The sequence below is a fragment of the Camelus ferus genome, chromosome 7 (genome assembly GCF_009834535.1).
Source record: "Camelus ferus isolate YT-003-E chromosome 7, BCGSAC_Cfer_1.0, whole genome shotgun sequence".
NCBI lineage: Eukaryota > Metazoa > Chordata > Mammalia > Artiodactyla > Camelidae > Camelus > Camelus ferus.
In genome coordinates this window covers 75,987,517-76,004,052 of record NC_045702.1, presented here as the reverse complement: position 1 = coordinate 76,004,052, position 16,536 = coordinate 75,987,517, and the positions used below count along the sequence as shown (strand labels likewise).

Genomic DNA, 16,536 nt, shown 5'->3' with positions numbered 1-16,536 from the left:
AGAAACATTTTATGTACACTGAGGCCTGTTGTTATGGGTATTTAATGTTACTTAAATATAAAAGAGGGTAGGTAGGGAATAAGACAAGTCTGAGACAATTACAGAGGCTTGGGAGAATGAAAAGCCACTTAAGCTGAATTATTTCAAGACAAGTTAAGGAAATAATGGTCTTTAAATTTAACCTGCCTTTTTCCCTGTAAGCAATGAAACCTATTTCTGAGCCTTACTCTGAAAGAACTTCAAATTTCTGCACTCAACCTAATGACTAATTGGCTTGGGTATATAAACTTGCTCCCCTATGGTAAAAGTTTTTACATTATTCAAATATAGATACTCCAGGTCTACTAAGAAAAAAATCAATCTTAGTTTCCAAAGATAACACCACATTGGATGATCACGAGCCAGGGTGGAGATGGCATTTCTGTTAAATGATTATGTCACCTTACTTATTATTTTTGAGAATTGGGTGGTCAAATATTTCATGAAAAGGCTGTAAATTTCCTAGACACCACTAGAATAAGGGGTGGAACTCTTGGAGCAAATATAAGCTACTGAAGTACGTTTATCACCTTGGAACTTTTGGTCAAAGTTTGTTTAACAGGAAAAGTGCCGAGAAATCTCCATGTGCGTGTTACCATCCACTTTTCTGAATGGCCACATTCAAAAGTCAATGTTATTATTACCTTGCTCATTTTTGAAGGGCTTTTACAAGCATTTTGGGAAGTATCTGGGGATGGACATTCACTTGTAGTCATGGGTTCTGGATTTTCAGGATCAGGATCTGTAAAGCATAGGAAACCACAGAAAAGGTAAAATTACATGATGAACACTGCAGCGTCAATCCTGCTGTTCAAACCAACTTCTTAGAAAGGCTCTCTCCTTTGATTTTAAAAAGTATTGAAAACAAAAACCATGATAGGTCATCTGCTTACTGACCTTCCATAAGTTCACTGAAAGAAGGGACTGGGCCCTTGGGTTGCAACTGGGGAATGTGATTTGAATGAGATGAAGGTGGAGACGGAACATGACTCGGTGAACATGGGACACATGGTGATTCTCCCCCTAGAGGTGAAGCAGAAGCAGACCCAAAGAGAACATTAGAACTGCAGAGAAGGAGGGTGCGGAGTGATCGACTAGCTGACTCCTTTTTGGGCAAGGAACAAGGTCACTTACCACTATCTTTATCTTTTCGGTGATCGCTGAGAAGCAAAGCTCTCTGGTAACTCCTCTCCCTCACTTGCTCCACTGAAGTTGAGGCAGTCCTTTAAAATCAAATTGTATCATCAGCTCAAAACCTACTGCAGACTACATCATTCTATGTCCCTTGATGGTCTACATATCCCCTTAGACCAAGGCTTTTGCTTTTTGGGGAAAGATACTTTGGTGTTAGGAGAAAAAAGCTGTTTTCAAAGCTTAACAGCTCCCAAAGCTGAGATTTTTTTTTTTTATCCTCATGTATTTCAAAAACTCAAGCAGACACCCAGGAGAGGGGAATTAAAGGAAAGCATTTGACATTTAGAATGCCACTTCAGGTTCCAAAGGAACCAAGTATACCCCTTACAGATTACCTTGTGTCTGGACTGTAAGGCTAGCAGGAAGCTCCCAGGGATAAGAGGGCCAAGAAGCAAAGTATGAATGTGAGCTCCTGCCCTTTGCCAAGACCCTCCTAGATCCGGCTTCTTCTATTCCTATTGAAGAAACACTGAACACTGTTTTTTCAAGGTAACTGGTAAGGGTGGTAAAGAAATCACAGGATGCTGACTACAATAAAGGTTCTTTAGAGAGGAATATTTGTGAAAATTATCAAGGCGTATACCCAATGGCCCTTAACGAATATCGGCAAATGTATAGCCGGTTCAAAACTCTATCAGAAAAAAAGGATCTTTCAAAATTATGACCACCAAACCTCTATGTGCTTAGTCTTGAGAGAACAACAAAGCAGTAGAAAGTTAATTAATTAACAGAAAGTTGGGGTCCCCCCACCCAACAGCATACTTCAAATCTTTAAGAACATAGCTCCATTCAAAATCAGCTGTGTAAAAAGTTAAGTTCCTGACTGGATGACAAAATTAAAAGACTGCTTTCACTGTAAGGTATACTACTTGTAATTCTAAGGTTACCAGTTAGGTTTTTTAAACAGGCTTACCACTGAACTTCCGGTTCATTCTTTTCACTGACAGAAGCTTCCTTAACAGCACAGTTACTGCTGGTTTCTTCCGAAGTGACGTTATAGACTGTAGCTGGTGTTGGTAAAGGTAGGCCAGCAGTGCCTTCTACCTGCTCCCCGTTTTCACTCCTGTGGGCACACCCATCACCACTGCTGCTGCTCAAGTTCCCACTTGTGTGAGGTGATACACTAACCAGTGGAAAGTGTTCTGCCTTAGAGCCACTTTTCCTAGCTTCACGTTGTCTTTTCCGGTATTCTAATAGAGAAACCTTAAGCAGGAAAGACAGGAAAAGCAAATCTCTTATTCTTGTTTTATATGTCAGAGTCAATCTATTTTTTTCTAAAGAGAATTACTATATTTACATTAGGAAAATTATGTAAAAAAATTTGATTCTCTACAAATAATAATAATTAACAATTATCAAATGCCTACTATATATGTCAGGCATTATATTTAGGTGATTTACATACATTATCTCATTTAATCCTCACAACAAAAACCCTATGAAATAGGTATATTATCATCCCCATTTTACAGATGAGGAAATTGAGTAACTCACTCACTCAAGGTCACACAGCTGGTGAGTGTTGGAGCCGGGATTCGAACCTAGGTCTTACTTGAAAGCCCGTGCTCTTTCCACTATACTATATTGCTTCCCACAAAGTTGCCAACTGGACTCTGTTATAAAAATTAAAAGCACACATCACTAAAATTCTTTGACTTACAAAGCAATAAGCCTGTTAACAAATAAGTAAGTGTTGAAATTTCTCCCATTGCACTGAAACAAGGCATTCTAATTGTCTCAGTAAGTCTGCCAACCAACTAGTGGCGGTAAATCAAGGAACTTACTGTTTATATAATACTTATCTATTATTATTAATACTTTTCAGAATACTTTTATACCCATGGCCTAAATAATAAAGATACTATGGCTGAAGAAAGAGGTATTTCTTCTGTACAGGGCTGCCTCTTCTATGTAAAATAAGGGTAATATTACACACAAATATTATACAGTTCTGTTGATTTGGCTGGGAAGTGGTTATCTTTAAAAATTATTCTTTCAATGAAATAAATCATCTTGAGATTTCGATCTCTGAAACCATGGTCCAGTACTAGAATGTTCTAATTTAACTGAGCAATTTAGAAAAGGTTTAAAAATACATATCAAAAATTTAACGTGAATGACTAAAGTATGAATGCCTTACATAATACGTATTATACCTACTAATTACCCTCAGTAGTATGAAAAAAAAAACACTAATAAAAGGACTATAAATCGTTAAATTTGTAACCTTTTTCTTTTGTGGTGGATTCTGGGGTGTGCAACTTCCGTCGATCAAACTGTCATTAACAGTCCGTCCGAAACCAGACACAAGCCCATCTTCTGAAGTACAGAACACAGGTGTTTCCATAAACATGCCTCTAGTATCATCCTGCATCAGGCACTTTGACTCACTTATTCGGAAGCCTCCTCCAACCTCCAACTGATGTGAGGGTGTCAGGTCCCTCAAGTTCGAGTTTACTGAGAAGTTAACTCCTGTTCTCTCAGGACTCTTTACCCAGGAAGAATATAGTGGACCCCGTCCAGGGTGAGCAGATTCCAGCTGGCTGTTAGAATCAGTCCTGTCGTGTGTAGGTGTTCCCATGGTTTTATGTAAGGCAGTTTGCTCAGCTGCATCGAGTCCCAGCTGAAGATCTGACACACATTCCTTTTCTCCAGGGCACTGCCTGTTGACTTCAGTCCTACTTCTGGGGCTGGTATAACCAATAGTCTTTATTTCTTGCAGACCCAGTTCAGTTAAATTTGAATTTCTAAAAGGCCCCAGTGTTAACATGGTTGAAGCTCTCTCATATCCCTGTTTACAGAATTAAAAACAAAAGTTATACAAATAACCACATTTTGAAGCTACTTATTTTTAAATCCACCAATAATTTAAGCAAAATAATGACACTAGGAAAAAGTCACCAATTTAAAAAACCTTTTTGAGTATCTCCTTACCTCTTGACTATAAGTGCGTCTCTTAATTTCTGGAGAACTTTCTGGGGAAGAAATATTCTACATAAAAGAAATCAGAATTTGAAAATTAAAATACATAACTAAACCCATGATATTTATAGCAGTGAAAACTTAAAATGAGAAACAAACACTTGTTTTAAACTTTCTGTGTTATTTCTATTCCCCTTATATTTGCTTTCAGGTCAGTTTGATACATGTAGTCAGCCTGACTCTGTATATCAATAAGATGAAAGTTATGTTCATTTTAATTAAAGTTGAAATTCACATAAATGCATGTTCCCAGTTAAATCTTTTTTCTGCTCTCAGTACACTAATTATAAATGGGGGGGAAGCTATTAAAGAAACCGCATCCCCACTGATTTTTTTTCCCATTTAAATTTCTCACCTCAAAGTGCATGGTATTTCCTGGTGTGCCAGGAGTTACAGGAGTAACTGGTGAATATATGGGCTTATAACCATTTCTGCAAGCTTCATCATCTGACTTTATCCGTGGAGGAGTGGCAAATGATGGGTCCGTGGGAGGAATATCTGTGTGAGTTGGTGTAGCATATGGTGAAGGAGTAGGTGTGGAGGTTTCCGAGTAAGCAGAATCTAGCAACTGATAAAGTCTTCGTTTTTTTAGTGGTGTAGTTAAATCTGTTGGTGAAATAATAGAAATTACATTGCTGGTATTGGCTATAATATATTGTGGAAAAGATCAAAACAACAATTACAATTATAACTTTCACGGCGAAACTAAATTGTAGGGTTTTAAAGATATTACTAACATGAAGCAATCTCCGTCCACCCCCAGCTCAGTCAATTTCACCATTCGCAAGCATCATCTTGCCAGAAGGCTTACATGCCTAGCAATCTCTAAGAAATCTTACAAGTAGAGATGTTAATTTAACTTTCTGTTTGAAAAACAGCTAGCCCAAAAGCCAAAATTCAACCATAAACTCCAATGAACATGCTACTGCCAATTAAGGTTTTTTTGGTCTATCTTCATCCAGAATGTTGGAGGACAGAAAAGAGAAAATCCATCTGATGGTGTGCTGCTTTTGTAAGGTACACCGTAATAACTAGTATATGTAAAAGCTATATACGTCCTGCCACGTCTTCCCACACTAACGTAATACTGAATGAAAAAAATTCTACCTGGGAGGGAACAGCTATCATTTAACAGCAGTGGACTTTTATTTTCACCATTGACTGTAGGACTTCTGGATCGTTCTTGACAGGGTGAATTAAATCTATGTAAAATTGCTAAGTTTTCTTCTTCTAGAGCTTGTTTCAACCACCGCTGAAATACATAAAACAATCAATGAATAGAAATCAGTTTATAGCTATTTATATAGCTTATAAGTGTAGAGCCAATTCCAAAAGCATTTCACTACCAAGAATGAGAGGCATCGGCTCATCCTAGACTGTCATGTCCAGAGAAAAGTTTACCTTCTTGCATGAGCCAGAAATGTTTTCAGGAGGTTCTTTTCTTCTCCTTTTTTCTGAAAGGAATGGTGAAGTAAATCTAATATAGTGCTTAGGAGTAGAGTATACATGCGGACTGTAAGTGAGACCCGGTAAAGAATTGAGCTGCGTAGCTAACACTTCAGGATCTGTAGTTATGCGGAGAGGCCTTTCTGAAAGGCTGTCTGCAGGTTTTCCTGTCTTCTCATTCTTCTCATTTAACCATTCATTGACCAAGTGCTAGAGAGAAGGAAAATTTATGTAATTATACAGATTCTCCTACAGAGTATTCTAATATCAAATTTGAAATTGATTTATTATCTAAAATGATAGATTAAATCATTATGATGTCCAAAAAACCCCATTCTTAAGTCATTCCACATTTCCTTGGTTATCTAATCTTACAACAAAAAGTTTTTATACAGTAATACTCTGCAGGAATAAAGCACGTGGTAGTTTTTGTAACAGTGAAATCTATGAGACTTCAGTACCACCTTAAAAATACAAACACTAGATTGAGGTTTGTTACTGTTTCTATATGAGGTATAAAATGTTCAGTTTTTTAAGAAAAACCTGACTTTAGGGAGTGCTTTTCTACCTTGGCTGCCCATCAGAATCTCCAGTTGAGACTAGTGCATGACCTTTGTTTTTAAATTGTCAGCATTGACAATCACTATTGATTTAAGAGGTATGAAATCTCCTAAATTTGCATGCCTTGAAAATTCACATAATCCTTTTCTTAATTCTGTTGATTTTTTAATTACAATGTACATAATTAAGTCTTTACTGATTAGATAAAGTACACCTGATCCTAAAGTATAATGATCAGTCACCTTTTTCTTTTTTTTTCTAGACTAGTTATTTGGTAAAATACAACTGTAACAGGCATGGAAATAAGGATTACCTTTGTCAGCACAAGCACATTTTCTTTGCTGGGCATTTGTATCTTTTCTATCTAGTTATCAAATGATACTCTTTATTATAATGTAATTTGTATAAAATGCAGAAAAAGTGGTATATATCTATTTACATATACAGTCTCACACATACACATACAGAAATACACACAATAAAAAAGTAATCTACCCACATCCTATCTTCCCAGAGATAATCACTATAAACATTTTGGCATCCTTTCTTTCCCTCTTTTTTCCCACTGGATGTTCTGTTAGTGCTAAGACACATGGAGTCAGCAGCCAGACTGCCCAGCCGTGAATCCGGGCTTTGCTACTACACTGTGCCCTCAAGTTATGTAACTTCCTACATCTTAATCCTTAACTGTAAAAGAAAGGTCATAAGAGAAACCCATTCTAAGTGAAGTAAGCCAGAAAGAGAAAGAAAAATACCATATGAGATTGCTCATATATGGAATCTAAAAAATAAATAAATAAATACAAAACAAACAGACTCACAGACATAGAATACAAACTTGTGGTTGCCGGAGGGGGAAGGGGGTGGGAAGGGATAGACTGAGAGTTCGAAATTTGTAGATACTGACAGGCATATGTAGAATAGATAAGTAAGATTATACTGTATAGCACAGGGAAATATATACAATCTTGTGGTAGCTCACAGCAAAAAAGAATGTGACAATGAATATATGTATGTTCACGTATAACTGAAAAATTGTGCTCTACAGTGGAATTTGACACAACATTGTAAAATGACTAACTCAAGAAAACATGTTAAAAAATAATAAAATGGGAAAATAATAAACTAAAACTACAAAAAATAAAGAAAAGATAATACATCTTAGACCAATTGTTTTTGAGAAGTGCCATTTAGTATACAGGGTAGTCAAAATTAAAGAAATAATGAACTGCAGTACTAAAAGGAAGTTTTGATATACTGAGTATTTTAACTGTCTTCATGACAATTATGCACACATTTATATTGACTGATTTTACAGTTCTGCAGTTCTCAAACTTCTGCAAGTATAAAAACTATGCCTCTTACTCTGTTACGTATGAGATGTTACAGATTGAATTTTTAAAACCTGAAAATAGTTCTTACATTAAGAATCATACCTTCTTTGTTTTGGGGTACTTTGTTGGACACTTATTAAGTGCTGGAGCTTCAGTTTCAGTAATTATTTCTGCTAATGCAGTTTCAGTTTCTGGTTCTATTGCAAGTACAGTATTTTCAATATCATTTTGTTGTGAAGTAACTTCTATATCAGGCGAAGATGGCTGGATATCTGAACACATGCTGACAGTTCTGTGTCTCCGACGTTGCTGTCCAATATGAGTTCTACTCCGAGAAAAACTTTTTCTCTGCTTAGTTCTATTTACTTTGGCAGGAGTTGGCTTGCTAGCAGTTTCTTCTTTTGCTTGTTCCTAATTCAAAATACAATAGAATGGAACTTTTGATACATGTTTATATAAGTGAGAAGTTGAAATCTAATGGCATTGATCTGCTTCAGAAGCTAACTTCTCCGAATTTCTTTATGAATCCTGGTATATACTAAGCAAAACATAACATGACATAATTAAAAATTTTCAAACTCAAAAACCAAGCAAGTATGGGTCTCACATCTCAAGTCTAAATTCTCACAGGACATGAAGAATGTTACTGAAAGGCTAATATATATTTAAAGTTCTTTATAGATGCAATTAAATCAGGTGTGGAAATTTTATTGGAAACTGGAAAATAAAAGTAGACCTGAAAAATAATACCTGAACAACTTCAGCATCACTGACAATCTGTGCATCTTTACATTCAGTTTTAACTTCAGTTTTGGCCGTGCTGATCCTTTCCAAAGCTTGTTCTCTTCTTTTCTCTCTTTTTTCAAGTCTGGCAAAAGCTTGCAGAATTGCTTCCATTTTCCGTTCTTCTCTTGTCTATGAAATTTAAATTTTAAATGGTTTAGTAAATATCACTGCCCTGAAGTAAAATTCAAAAGTCCAAATGCTCATGGCAAATTTGTAAAAAAATTTCTATGATGTTAGTGAAACACTTCTATTGACTGTAGATAAAGGAGTAAAACATTGGAGATCTTTCCGAACTTCTCAGGAAGCTCTGTCATTACAAACATATTTCATGAAAGAAGTACTTGGATGATTGTTAATGATAAAGGTAAAGCAAAACAAAAAAAGCCTCCAAAATGACCCTGCTTTGCCAAACAAAAAACAATCCCTCTTTCTCAATAGTATATCAGTCAGCCTTTTTAAAATAAGAACAAAGTTCCTAAGGTAATATATGTTGAAAAAGCTAAGTTCATATAAACTTAAGAAGTGAATATGTTGACATGTGTTGTGGGATGAAGTCCTGGATTCAAATCACAACTCTACCAGTCACTTACTATCTCTGCGACCTTAGGCAACTTAACCCTCGTCATTAACCTTTTTGAGCCTCTTATGTGTATGTAAATAACAATACTTAACACTTCACTCAATCATTTGAGTTCAAACAAAATATCTGTGACATTTCCAACCTTACTTGGAAAATGGTGGGCAACGCTTACGTGTTATATGTTATTTTTACTTTCACATTCTTGCTCTCCATTATTACAATCCTTATAAGGAATCCCTCTACCCTCCCCTCTTCCTGTCTGCACTGACAGTTCAAGGGAACAGCAAGAGTTTCTTTGAGCATCAGCTCTCTTTGGAAACAGAACATTAAGAGGCTCAGAGCCTTGGCCCAGTGGGCCTGGCAAATGCTTCGGCTTTCAGCCAGAAACAGGAAGCACGTCCATCAACTGTCCAGTTCTCCAAATGAAAAAAACAAAGGTCATGAGGTTCAGATCCATTTGTCTTTCCTCTTTTGTCATCGATGTGGGAAAGAAAGATCAGAAACTCAAGGTCTGGCTGCATGATCTTCTCAACACCGGAACTTTATAGAGTTCCAGTAATTATCAACAGAGATTCAAGCATCAAGACACCTACACTATGGAAACTGTTACTAACTCATTCCTGTATTTCTTTGTTACACTCAGTAAGGAAACAAGTATGTAAACAAGTCTTCTGAGAACGTTCTAATTAGTTAAAACAAACTGCCATACCGCAAATGTGTCAGTCTTACAAAATGTGTTATCCTCACCCTCTTTATTTTACAGGTAAGGAAGCTGAGGTCCAAAGAGGTAAGACTGCTTGTTCAGGGACACATATCTGCATCTTAACTTTCTTGGTCTATAAAGAGCACACACAAAAGACTTTTTTTTTTTTTTTTTTACTGGAACTGGAAGTTTTAAAGCTGAATTCTTCCCTTAGATGATTTATGTCTCTGGACTTTCAAAATCCCTTTACTCAATCCCCTTTCATCTGTGGCTCTCTTAAAAACAAACAAAAACAAAAAAACCCTGTCTCCATGTATCAGGGCTTTTCAAAAACGCTAAACTTAGAAATCTGGAGTTACTAACAAATGATTTTCATAACTCTTTCACCTGTTGAATGGAGGTGGTAAGAGAAAGGGTTCATTATTGGTGGTTACCTCTTTAAAATTTTTTTTAAATCTAGGAAAAGTACGTTTTCCCAAAAGAAACAAACCTGTCTTAGCAATAATTATTTTATGTGTAAAAAAAAATTATGTACAGGAAAGGAACCCAAGGAAAGTATTTTCTCTTTCGTGATTATCCAGGGTTTACTAAGATAATATGTATTTATGCCAAAAGAAGTTTGTTTGACATCATTCACCTGTTTCAGATGGTGAGAGTGAGGGTCAGAGATAAAATTAATTGATATAAAGACAAAACTCATTTAAAAATTGAATTCCCTTATAAACAATACAACAAATTGATAGTCAAAGCAAAATTCTTTTTTTAGAGATGACTTATTTTTTTGAGCTGGTCAGGAACTTCTTTTAAAAATAATCTAGTCCTACACTGCTGAAGAAACCAAAGCCCATGTATATTACTCACTCAAAGGCAGAGCCATAATTATTCAAGTTTCCTGGCTCCTGATTTGTTCTTCTTTCCAATTACCAGCCACATACTACATAAAGCAAAATAAAGCATAACTCTTCCTACATTTACTATAACTAAGAACTGAAAGCACTAAACAAGTATCTTAACAGGTTTACCCCAGCTTCATCTGAAAACACACAGATGCTGGAAATGTAAGCATGCCTTTGATTCTCGAAATGAAAAATCAGTGTACTGATCTATTTCAAACTCCTTGAAGTTCCTATGTCATTCAGCTTTTATATTCTTCACCACTGCATCTAATACATTCTTTGACACACACAGCCAGTATCTAATGGCTGAAAGTTTACCACCCACTTTATATATCTAACTGAAAAATCAGTTTTATATATAGCCTGAGGTAATTACAGCTGGTTGCATAGGGGACTAGAGAAATTGAAGAGTCCTAAATAGACCTAGCAAACTGTCTACAGACCCTAACCTCTGGGTTGGATGTAGCTGAGATGATACTTACTTGTCACACAGGCTACCACTAAGGCCTGTGTGTCTCATAATCCTAACTCATTCCAAGCCAATGACTGTCTAGACCTCATTTTTGTTAAAATTATCTGTGACCTGGACAATTGATAGGCTATGATACAAAATTAGAATCAGATAGATTTGCCTTTCAGGAATACTGCATTAGATTTTGACAAACTGTTAATGCTGGAGTGTTAGGTGCTAAACTACGAAAGAGCTCTGATGACATCTATATACAGATTGCTTTTATCATTCATATCTCAGCTTATGGCTTTACAATAGCAAAAAGTATAGTAATTCCCTGTAAGCAGAATAAAGTCTGCTTAAATAACCTTTTATAGGATTTTATCACTTGACGAGTGGATATACTGAGTATTTTTATTCCAGCTTTGTGCTTCATTGTATAAACACACTGGAGCACAAATTTCACTTGAAATCATGAACCTTTGTACTTAGAAAAGACTATAGAGAGCTTCTTGTCCAAGCCCCCTATTCAACAAATGAGGACAACCTAAGGTCCATATAGTTGAAGGGTTATATAATAAAGAACATGAATTAAAGTTTTACAATATTGCAACTGAAAAAATGAGTAAACTGTTAAAAATTCATTCCAGTTAGAGATGCTAGATAATTTGAAACTGATTAAAAATAATCTTATGAACTGTGGATGCCTGCACCGTAAATTTAGGATATTTGGTAGTAGTAGGATATAAGAAATGAGAAAAAAACAGAAAATGAAGACATCTAGGTACCTGTAATTTACTCTTCTACCTTGCTACAAAGTAGGAAGTGGCTCTTAAAAACAAAATACTTGAAGGAAAGGGAAATGACAGGGCCAACCTGCCAAACTGCCCTACCTGAGCCTTAAAATAGAGAAATTAAATTCCTTAAATAATCTCCCTTATCTTTTCAAAAAGGAATTGGGAACTAATTAATTGATGTTTATTTCTTATTCCCTGTACTGCATCCCCCATGAAAGATGCTCCAGAACAGCCACTTGGCCTTCTTTGTTCACCTAGTACTTGAAATGGTGCTCAGCACATAGCAAACACCCAAAATTTTAAGTGAATAAGAATCGTTTAACATTATATAAACCATGTTTATCATTATTAGTATTTAAACAAGATTTTGGAAATCTGGAATTTATTACAAGGCAGCTGAAGCTGAATATCATTTTATTTGAACAGAATACCTGTGAAAATAAATGGGCTCCCTTTTGCTATTCAATACTAGAATTACTCATTAATTACTCATCTTTGGAAATAACAATTCCTAAACACTCTGATGAGAGAAAATGAGACGTTAGAAAATTAATAGTAATCAGAATCAACTTCATCATCACTGAGACGAATGGTACATGTCAGGTGACTTTTCTGGCAAGTTTACCCTCCCTAATTATATTTTACTATTATTAAAATTTCTTTTGCATCTTCTAAAGTGATCCTATAAATCAAGTCACTTCCTAGACGCATTAATAAGGATTCTGTAGAGCAGTGTTTTCCCATTGTGTGTGTGTTCTATGGAATAAGTGTCTGGGATATCAAAGGTGTCACTACAAAAAAACAAGCTGTTTACCAAATAACTGGCCACAAAGTTCTTTCATAAAACATCTTAAGTGAGAGTTCCACAGAATACTTTTTGATGTAAAGGATCAAGGCTGAGAAGATTGTGGGGAATCCTGCATCCTGGCAAGACCTCTAGGGTACTGCCTGGACAACAAGGAAGCTTCATTTAGTTTACACTCATGGGCAAATCTGTATTTTCCCTCAGGCAGCTGCTCTGAACATTTCGTAGGCTCATTTATTGGCCATCTGCTTTTATAAAAGTCAGGCATTCTCTCCCTCCCCCCAGGAGCTGAGGCTATGATAATGAGTAAACTACAAATTCTTGCCCTTTATGTACTTTATATCCTAGTGATACACAGTTAATTCTACACTATCCTAGCTGCTTGACAAGTTCAAGAACCTCATACCTAAATGACTGTCCTTTCATATCCTTTTTGTTGTTTCTCAAATTTCTATCCTAAACGTGAGGACCTCCTGAACCACCTTCCAATCTGTCCATAAGGTTATGGAATATTACTTTGAAAATGCAATATTAAAAGATGCTATAAAGCAGGTTATTTTTATCCCATTGTAAATGGGGGAGGAGTAGGCCTCATTTATTTATTCTAAGTTAGGATGATTTAATTTAATATACTTTGAAAAGATAACTTTTCAATGATTGCATTTGAAGGTAACAAGTAAAGACACTTTAAGATGTAAACTTTTTGAATCCTTAGAAGATACTAGTGAAGGAATCAGGACAAGATAATTCTAATAAAGATTTTCAAGTAAGATGGAAAAATTAACATTAGTCAGAAACTTCAGTTTTCAACTTTTCTGTCCTTTTTGGGGGGTAAACAAAGTTTATTCTAGGAAGACCAACTCATTGAGAGATATAACCGTTTTAAAATTTACATATATGTGCTGTTCACTGTTTCTAAGAACAGTTTAGAGCTTCAGCCTTTTAAACTTACATAGTCATCAAAGGAATAAAGTCACCCACAAAGTAAGAATCAACAGAATGCAGTAATCCAATCATAAAGGACAGTCAAATGTGCTTACATATTCAAGAAACCAATCATCTAAGTTACAAAAAGTAGTTCATTTATGTCTGTTTTTTTTTAATTCCACATATAAGCAATCTCCTTTTTTTACTTAAATCCTTCAAAGGTTTTATATTGTAACTGATTACCTGTTTGTTCAGCAGAATAAGGTGAGCTTCCCACTAACCTCCTGCATACTCACCTGAGACAAGATTATGGCCACCTAACTTAACCTCAGCTACCAGGGACCTGGGGTGTCCACTCCGTAGTTTCCTGGTTTTGGAATCAAGTGAGCATTAACTACCATAGCTTAACTGGGCTGATGGTAAGATTCTCCCAAGACAAACCCACTGCCAAAGTATCTCTTACTAGCTAAAGAGGAAATGTCTAATAACCATCTATTCAATTCCATACCATTTAGCCACAAGTTAGCATCTATAAGCAGGTAATAACTTCTTAAAAGGGGGGGGTGGGGAGAAAATATAATGGAGGAAAAAGGAAAATGTTAATAAATGAATGGCTTTTATCCTGGCCACAGAGTGATCTGAATATTCTTTCATGAAATCATCATTCAGCATTTCACATGATCTACAACCAACCTTATTTTCCTATATCTCGCCCTATCCCCCCAAAAAATCAGCCTAGAATACCACATAAATGTAATTTATCACATTTATAACTACCTCCAGGCCATTTCCCCTAAGAGAAATAATTCAATTCCATACAAGTTAGCCACAAGCTAATCTGTACTTGTTTAAACATCATAAGGTCCATCATAAATACTACCTAATTCATGAAATGGCCTCCGATCCCCCAGCTATAGGTTATCTATCATATTTATATCTTTTACCACATTTCTTGCTGCACTGTAATTGTTTTGTAAATGCCCCTGAAGGCAGAGACGTTAACTTTCATTCTCAACAACAACAAAAAAAAACAAACAAACCAGCAGCCAAAATATATAAATCACCTGGTGCTATTTTTGGAGACCGAGCAACATGCTAATATTAGGTTGTGTATGAAAATTTTCATTTGTGTAGGTAAAAACTATCAAATCAACAATTTCATATGGTTCAAGCTATACAAAAAAAGGGTGAGCTGAAGTATATTTGAATTTGGACATTACATGATACTCTCTGGCAGGAGAGTATGACTCCTTTTATATCCCAGTCTCACAGATATCCATGAGAACGAGTATCTCCTATTACACTCAATGATTTAAAGTCTGTCCTGTCACAGGGGAAAACTTAAATCAGCTTGACATAATTTTCTCAGGAGTTGACCTATCTTTCCAATTACTAACATTAACCAACATAAAAGGCAAACAATTCAAAAAAAAAAAAAAAAAGGCAAACACAAGAATAATAAAGGCTAATAGCATTTAAACTTTTCAAAACCAAATATTTCAGTCCTTAAAAATACTAATACTTTGGCTGGGGTCGGGGGGTCACCAATTGCTTAAGAATCCTACAATGCATGCTTTTGCATTCTGCTCATTTGATTACACCAAAAATTCTATAATTAAAACATCGAAGCAAATGCAGCAATTACAACTAAAAACTGCGATGACTTTGAGGGCTACAGGTTAAGGAGCCAACAATTTTAAAATATTAATTTCGTATCACTTCAAAATACCAGACATTCTGTAATTTATACTTTGTGTAATTTAGTGTAATTCATTATTTACACTTATTTATTCCTATGAAAAATACTCAGCTGCAAAGCCACCTTAGTGGCAAATATTAAAATAAATATGCTAAAGTGGATATAAAACACGAAGTATTCATCTGTATTAATACAGCATGCTAACAATCAAAGTTGGGACAAACATGGATTCCCAAGTAAGCCTTTTTGTCTATTTATCCAAAGTTCTATCATTTTAAACATTAAAAGAAAGGGCATTTCCATTTTCTTCTGGGATCTGAAAGTGAGGATGTTCCGAGTTGCACGAACTTTCTCAGCATTGATAAAAAGTATTTTAAAAGTAGCCCCCATAATCATTAAACAGAATGCAATCTGAGTAAAATTACTGTATGGGCATAAAACAAACCTTTAGTTTTTTTCTTTTTTTTTCCTTTTTTTCCCCCAAAGCATTGTTATAGCCCTTCCAAGCTATCTGTACCAGACGCATGCCTTTTACAGAAACCAGTCATACCCTAAATTGATTTTCTAAAGATTCCTGCAGTATTACTGCAGAGTCAAGGCTGTGACAACTGTGGAATGAACAGTATTGAAAATCTAGTGGAGAAATGGCCACAGGTAATTTGGGTAGGTATAGGTAATTTATTAGATGTAACTGAATCTTGACGAAGTTTCAGGATAATTCCTTTACGTGAAAAAAGCAGCCTTTTTTCTTTACAACCAACCTCCAATATTTTCTCTATTTGTTTTTCTTCTCTCCTATCTCTAACACTACCCAGTCTCATCAGAGCAGTTTCTAAAATCCTGAGGCTGTGAAACAGCTCTGCATTGCTGTCACAATTCTGAACATCAACAACAAATCAGGAATGACATCAAGGCCATAAAACAGACTTACATTAAGGAGGCCTACAATGACCAAAGTCCAAAGATCCTGCCCCTAAGTATATGACACCTGATTCCATGTAATACACCATGAAAATCACTATAACTGCAAACAAGAGAGCATATAAAATAAAGGGGAGTGCGGAAAACCCATACTAAGATCATCAGTTGATATATAAAGTCACTTTCCAATCTTAGAACAAACTATACCATAATCTTTTCTTAACTGGTCTAGACTTTGTATCAGTTGCTAAATTACCATGGATTGTTAAGGAAATATCTTGTCCTAATTATCATACAGGTAAGGTACTTTCAAGTACAAGGAATATAAATACTAAACTTATTTTAATGAAAACCTTATTTTATGATAGGAGTATAAGATTCAGGAACAGTAGCTACCAAACTTTTTTTTCTTCTT

At 35.6% G+C, this 16,536-nt stretch overlaps 1 protein-coding gene across 3 annotated transcripts in view; it reads right to left on the bottom strand.

The window, feature by feature from the left end:
• KMT2E (lysine methyltransferase 2E) overlaps positions 1-16,536 on the bottom strand; it is a 55,292-nt gene that overhangs the window by 2,320 nt on the left and 36,436 nt on the right. For 2 of the 3 annotated variants that reach the window (XM_032484181.1, XM_032484183.1), the window contains 11 exons: positions 8,307-8,471; positions 7,659-7,967; positions 5,617-5,871; positions 5,323-5,467; positions 4,571-4,821; positions 4,168-4,224; positions 3,461-4,024; positions 2,147-2,436; positions 1,174-1,262; positions 937-1,062; positions 684-781 (listed from right to left, as the gene is read on the bottom strand). In XM_032484181.1, the coding sequence (XP_032340072.1) occupies positions 684-781; positions 937-1,062; positions 1,174-1,262; positions 2,147-2,436; positions 3,461-4,024; positions 4,168-4,224; positions 4,571-4,821; positions 5,323-5,467; positions 5,617-5,871; positions 7,659-7,967; positions 8,307-8,471 (2,349 nt within the window). The remainder of the gene's footprint in view (positions 1-683; positions 782-936; positions 1,063-1,173; positions 1,263-2,146; positions 2,437-3,460; positions 4,025-4,167; positions 4,225-4,570; positions 4,822-5,322; positions 5,468-5,616; positions 5,872-7,658; positions 7,968-8,306; positions 8,472-16,536) is intronic. The other variant, XM_032484182.1, reaches the window with a different exon arrangement.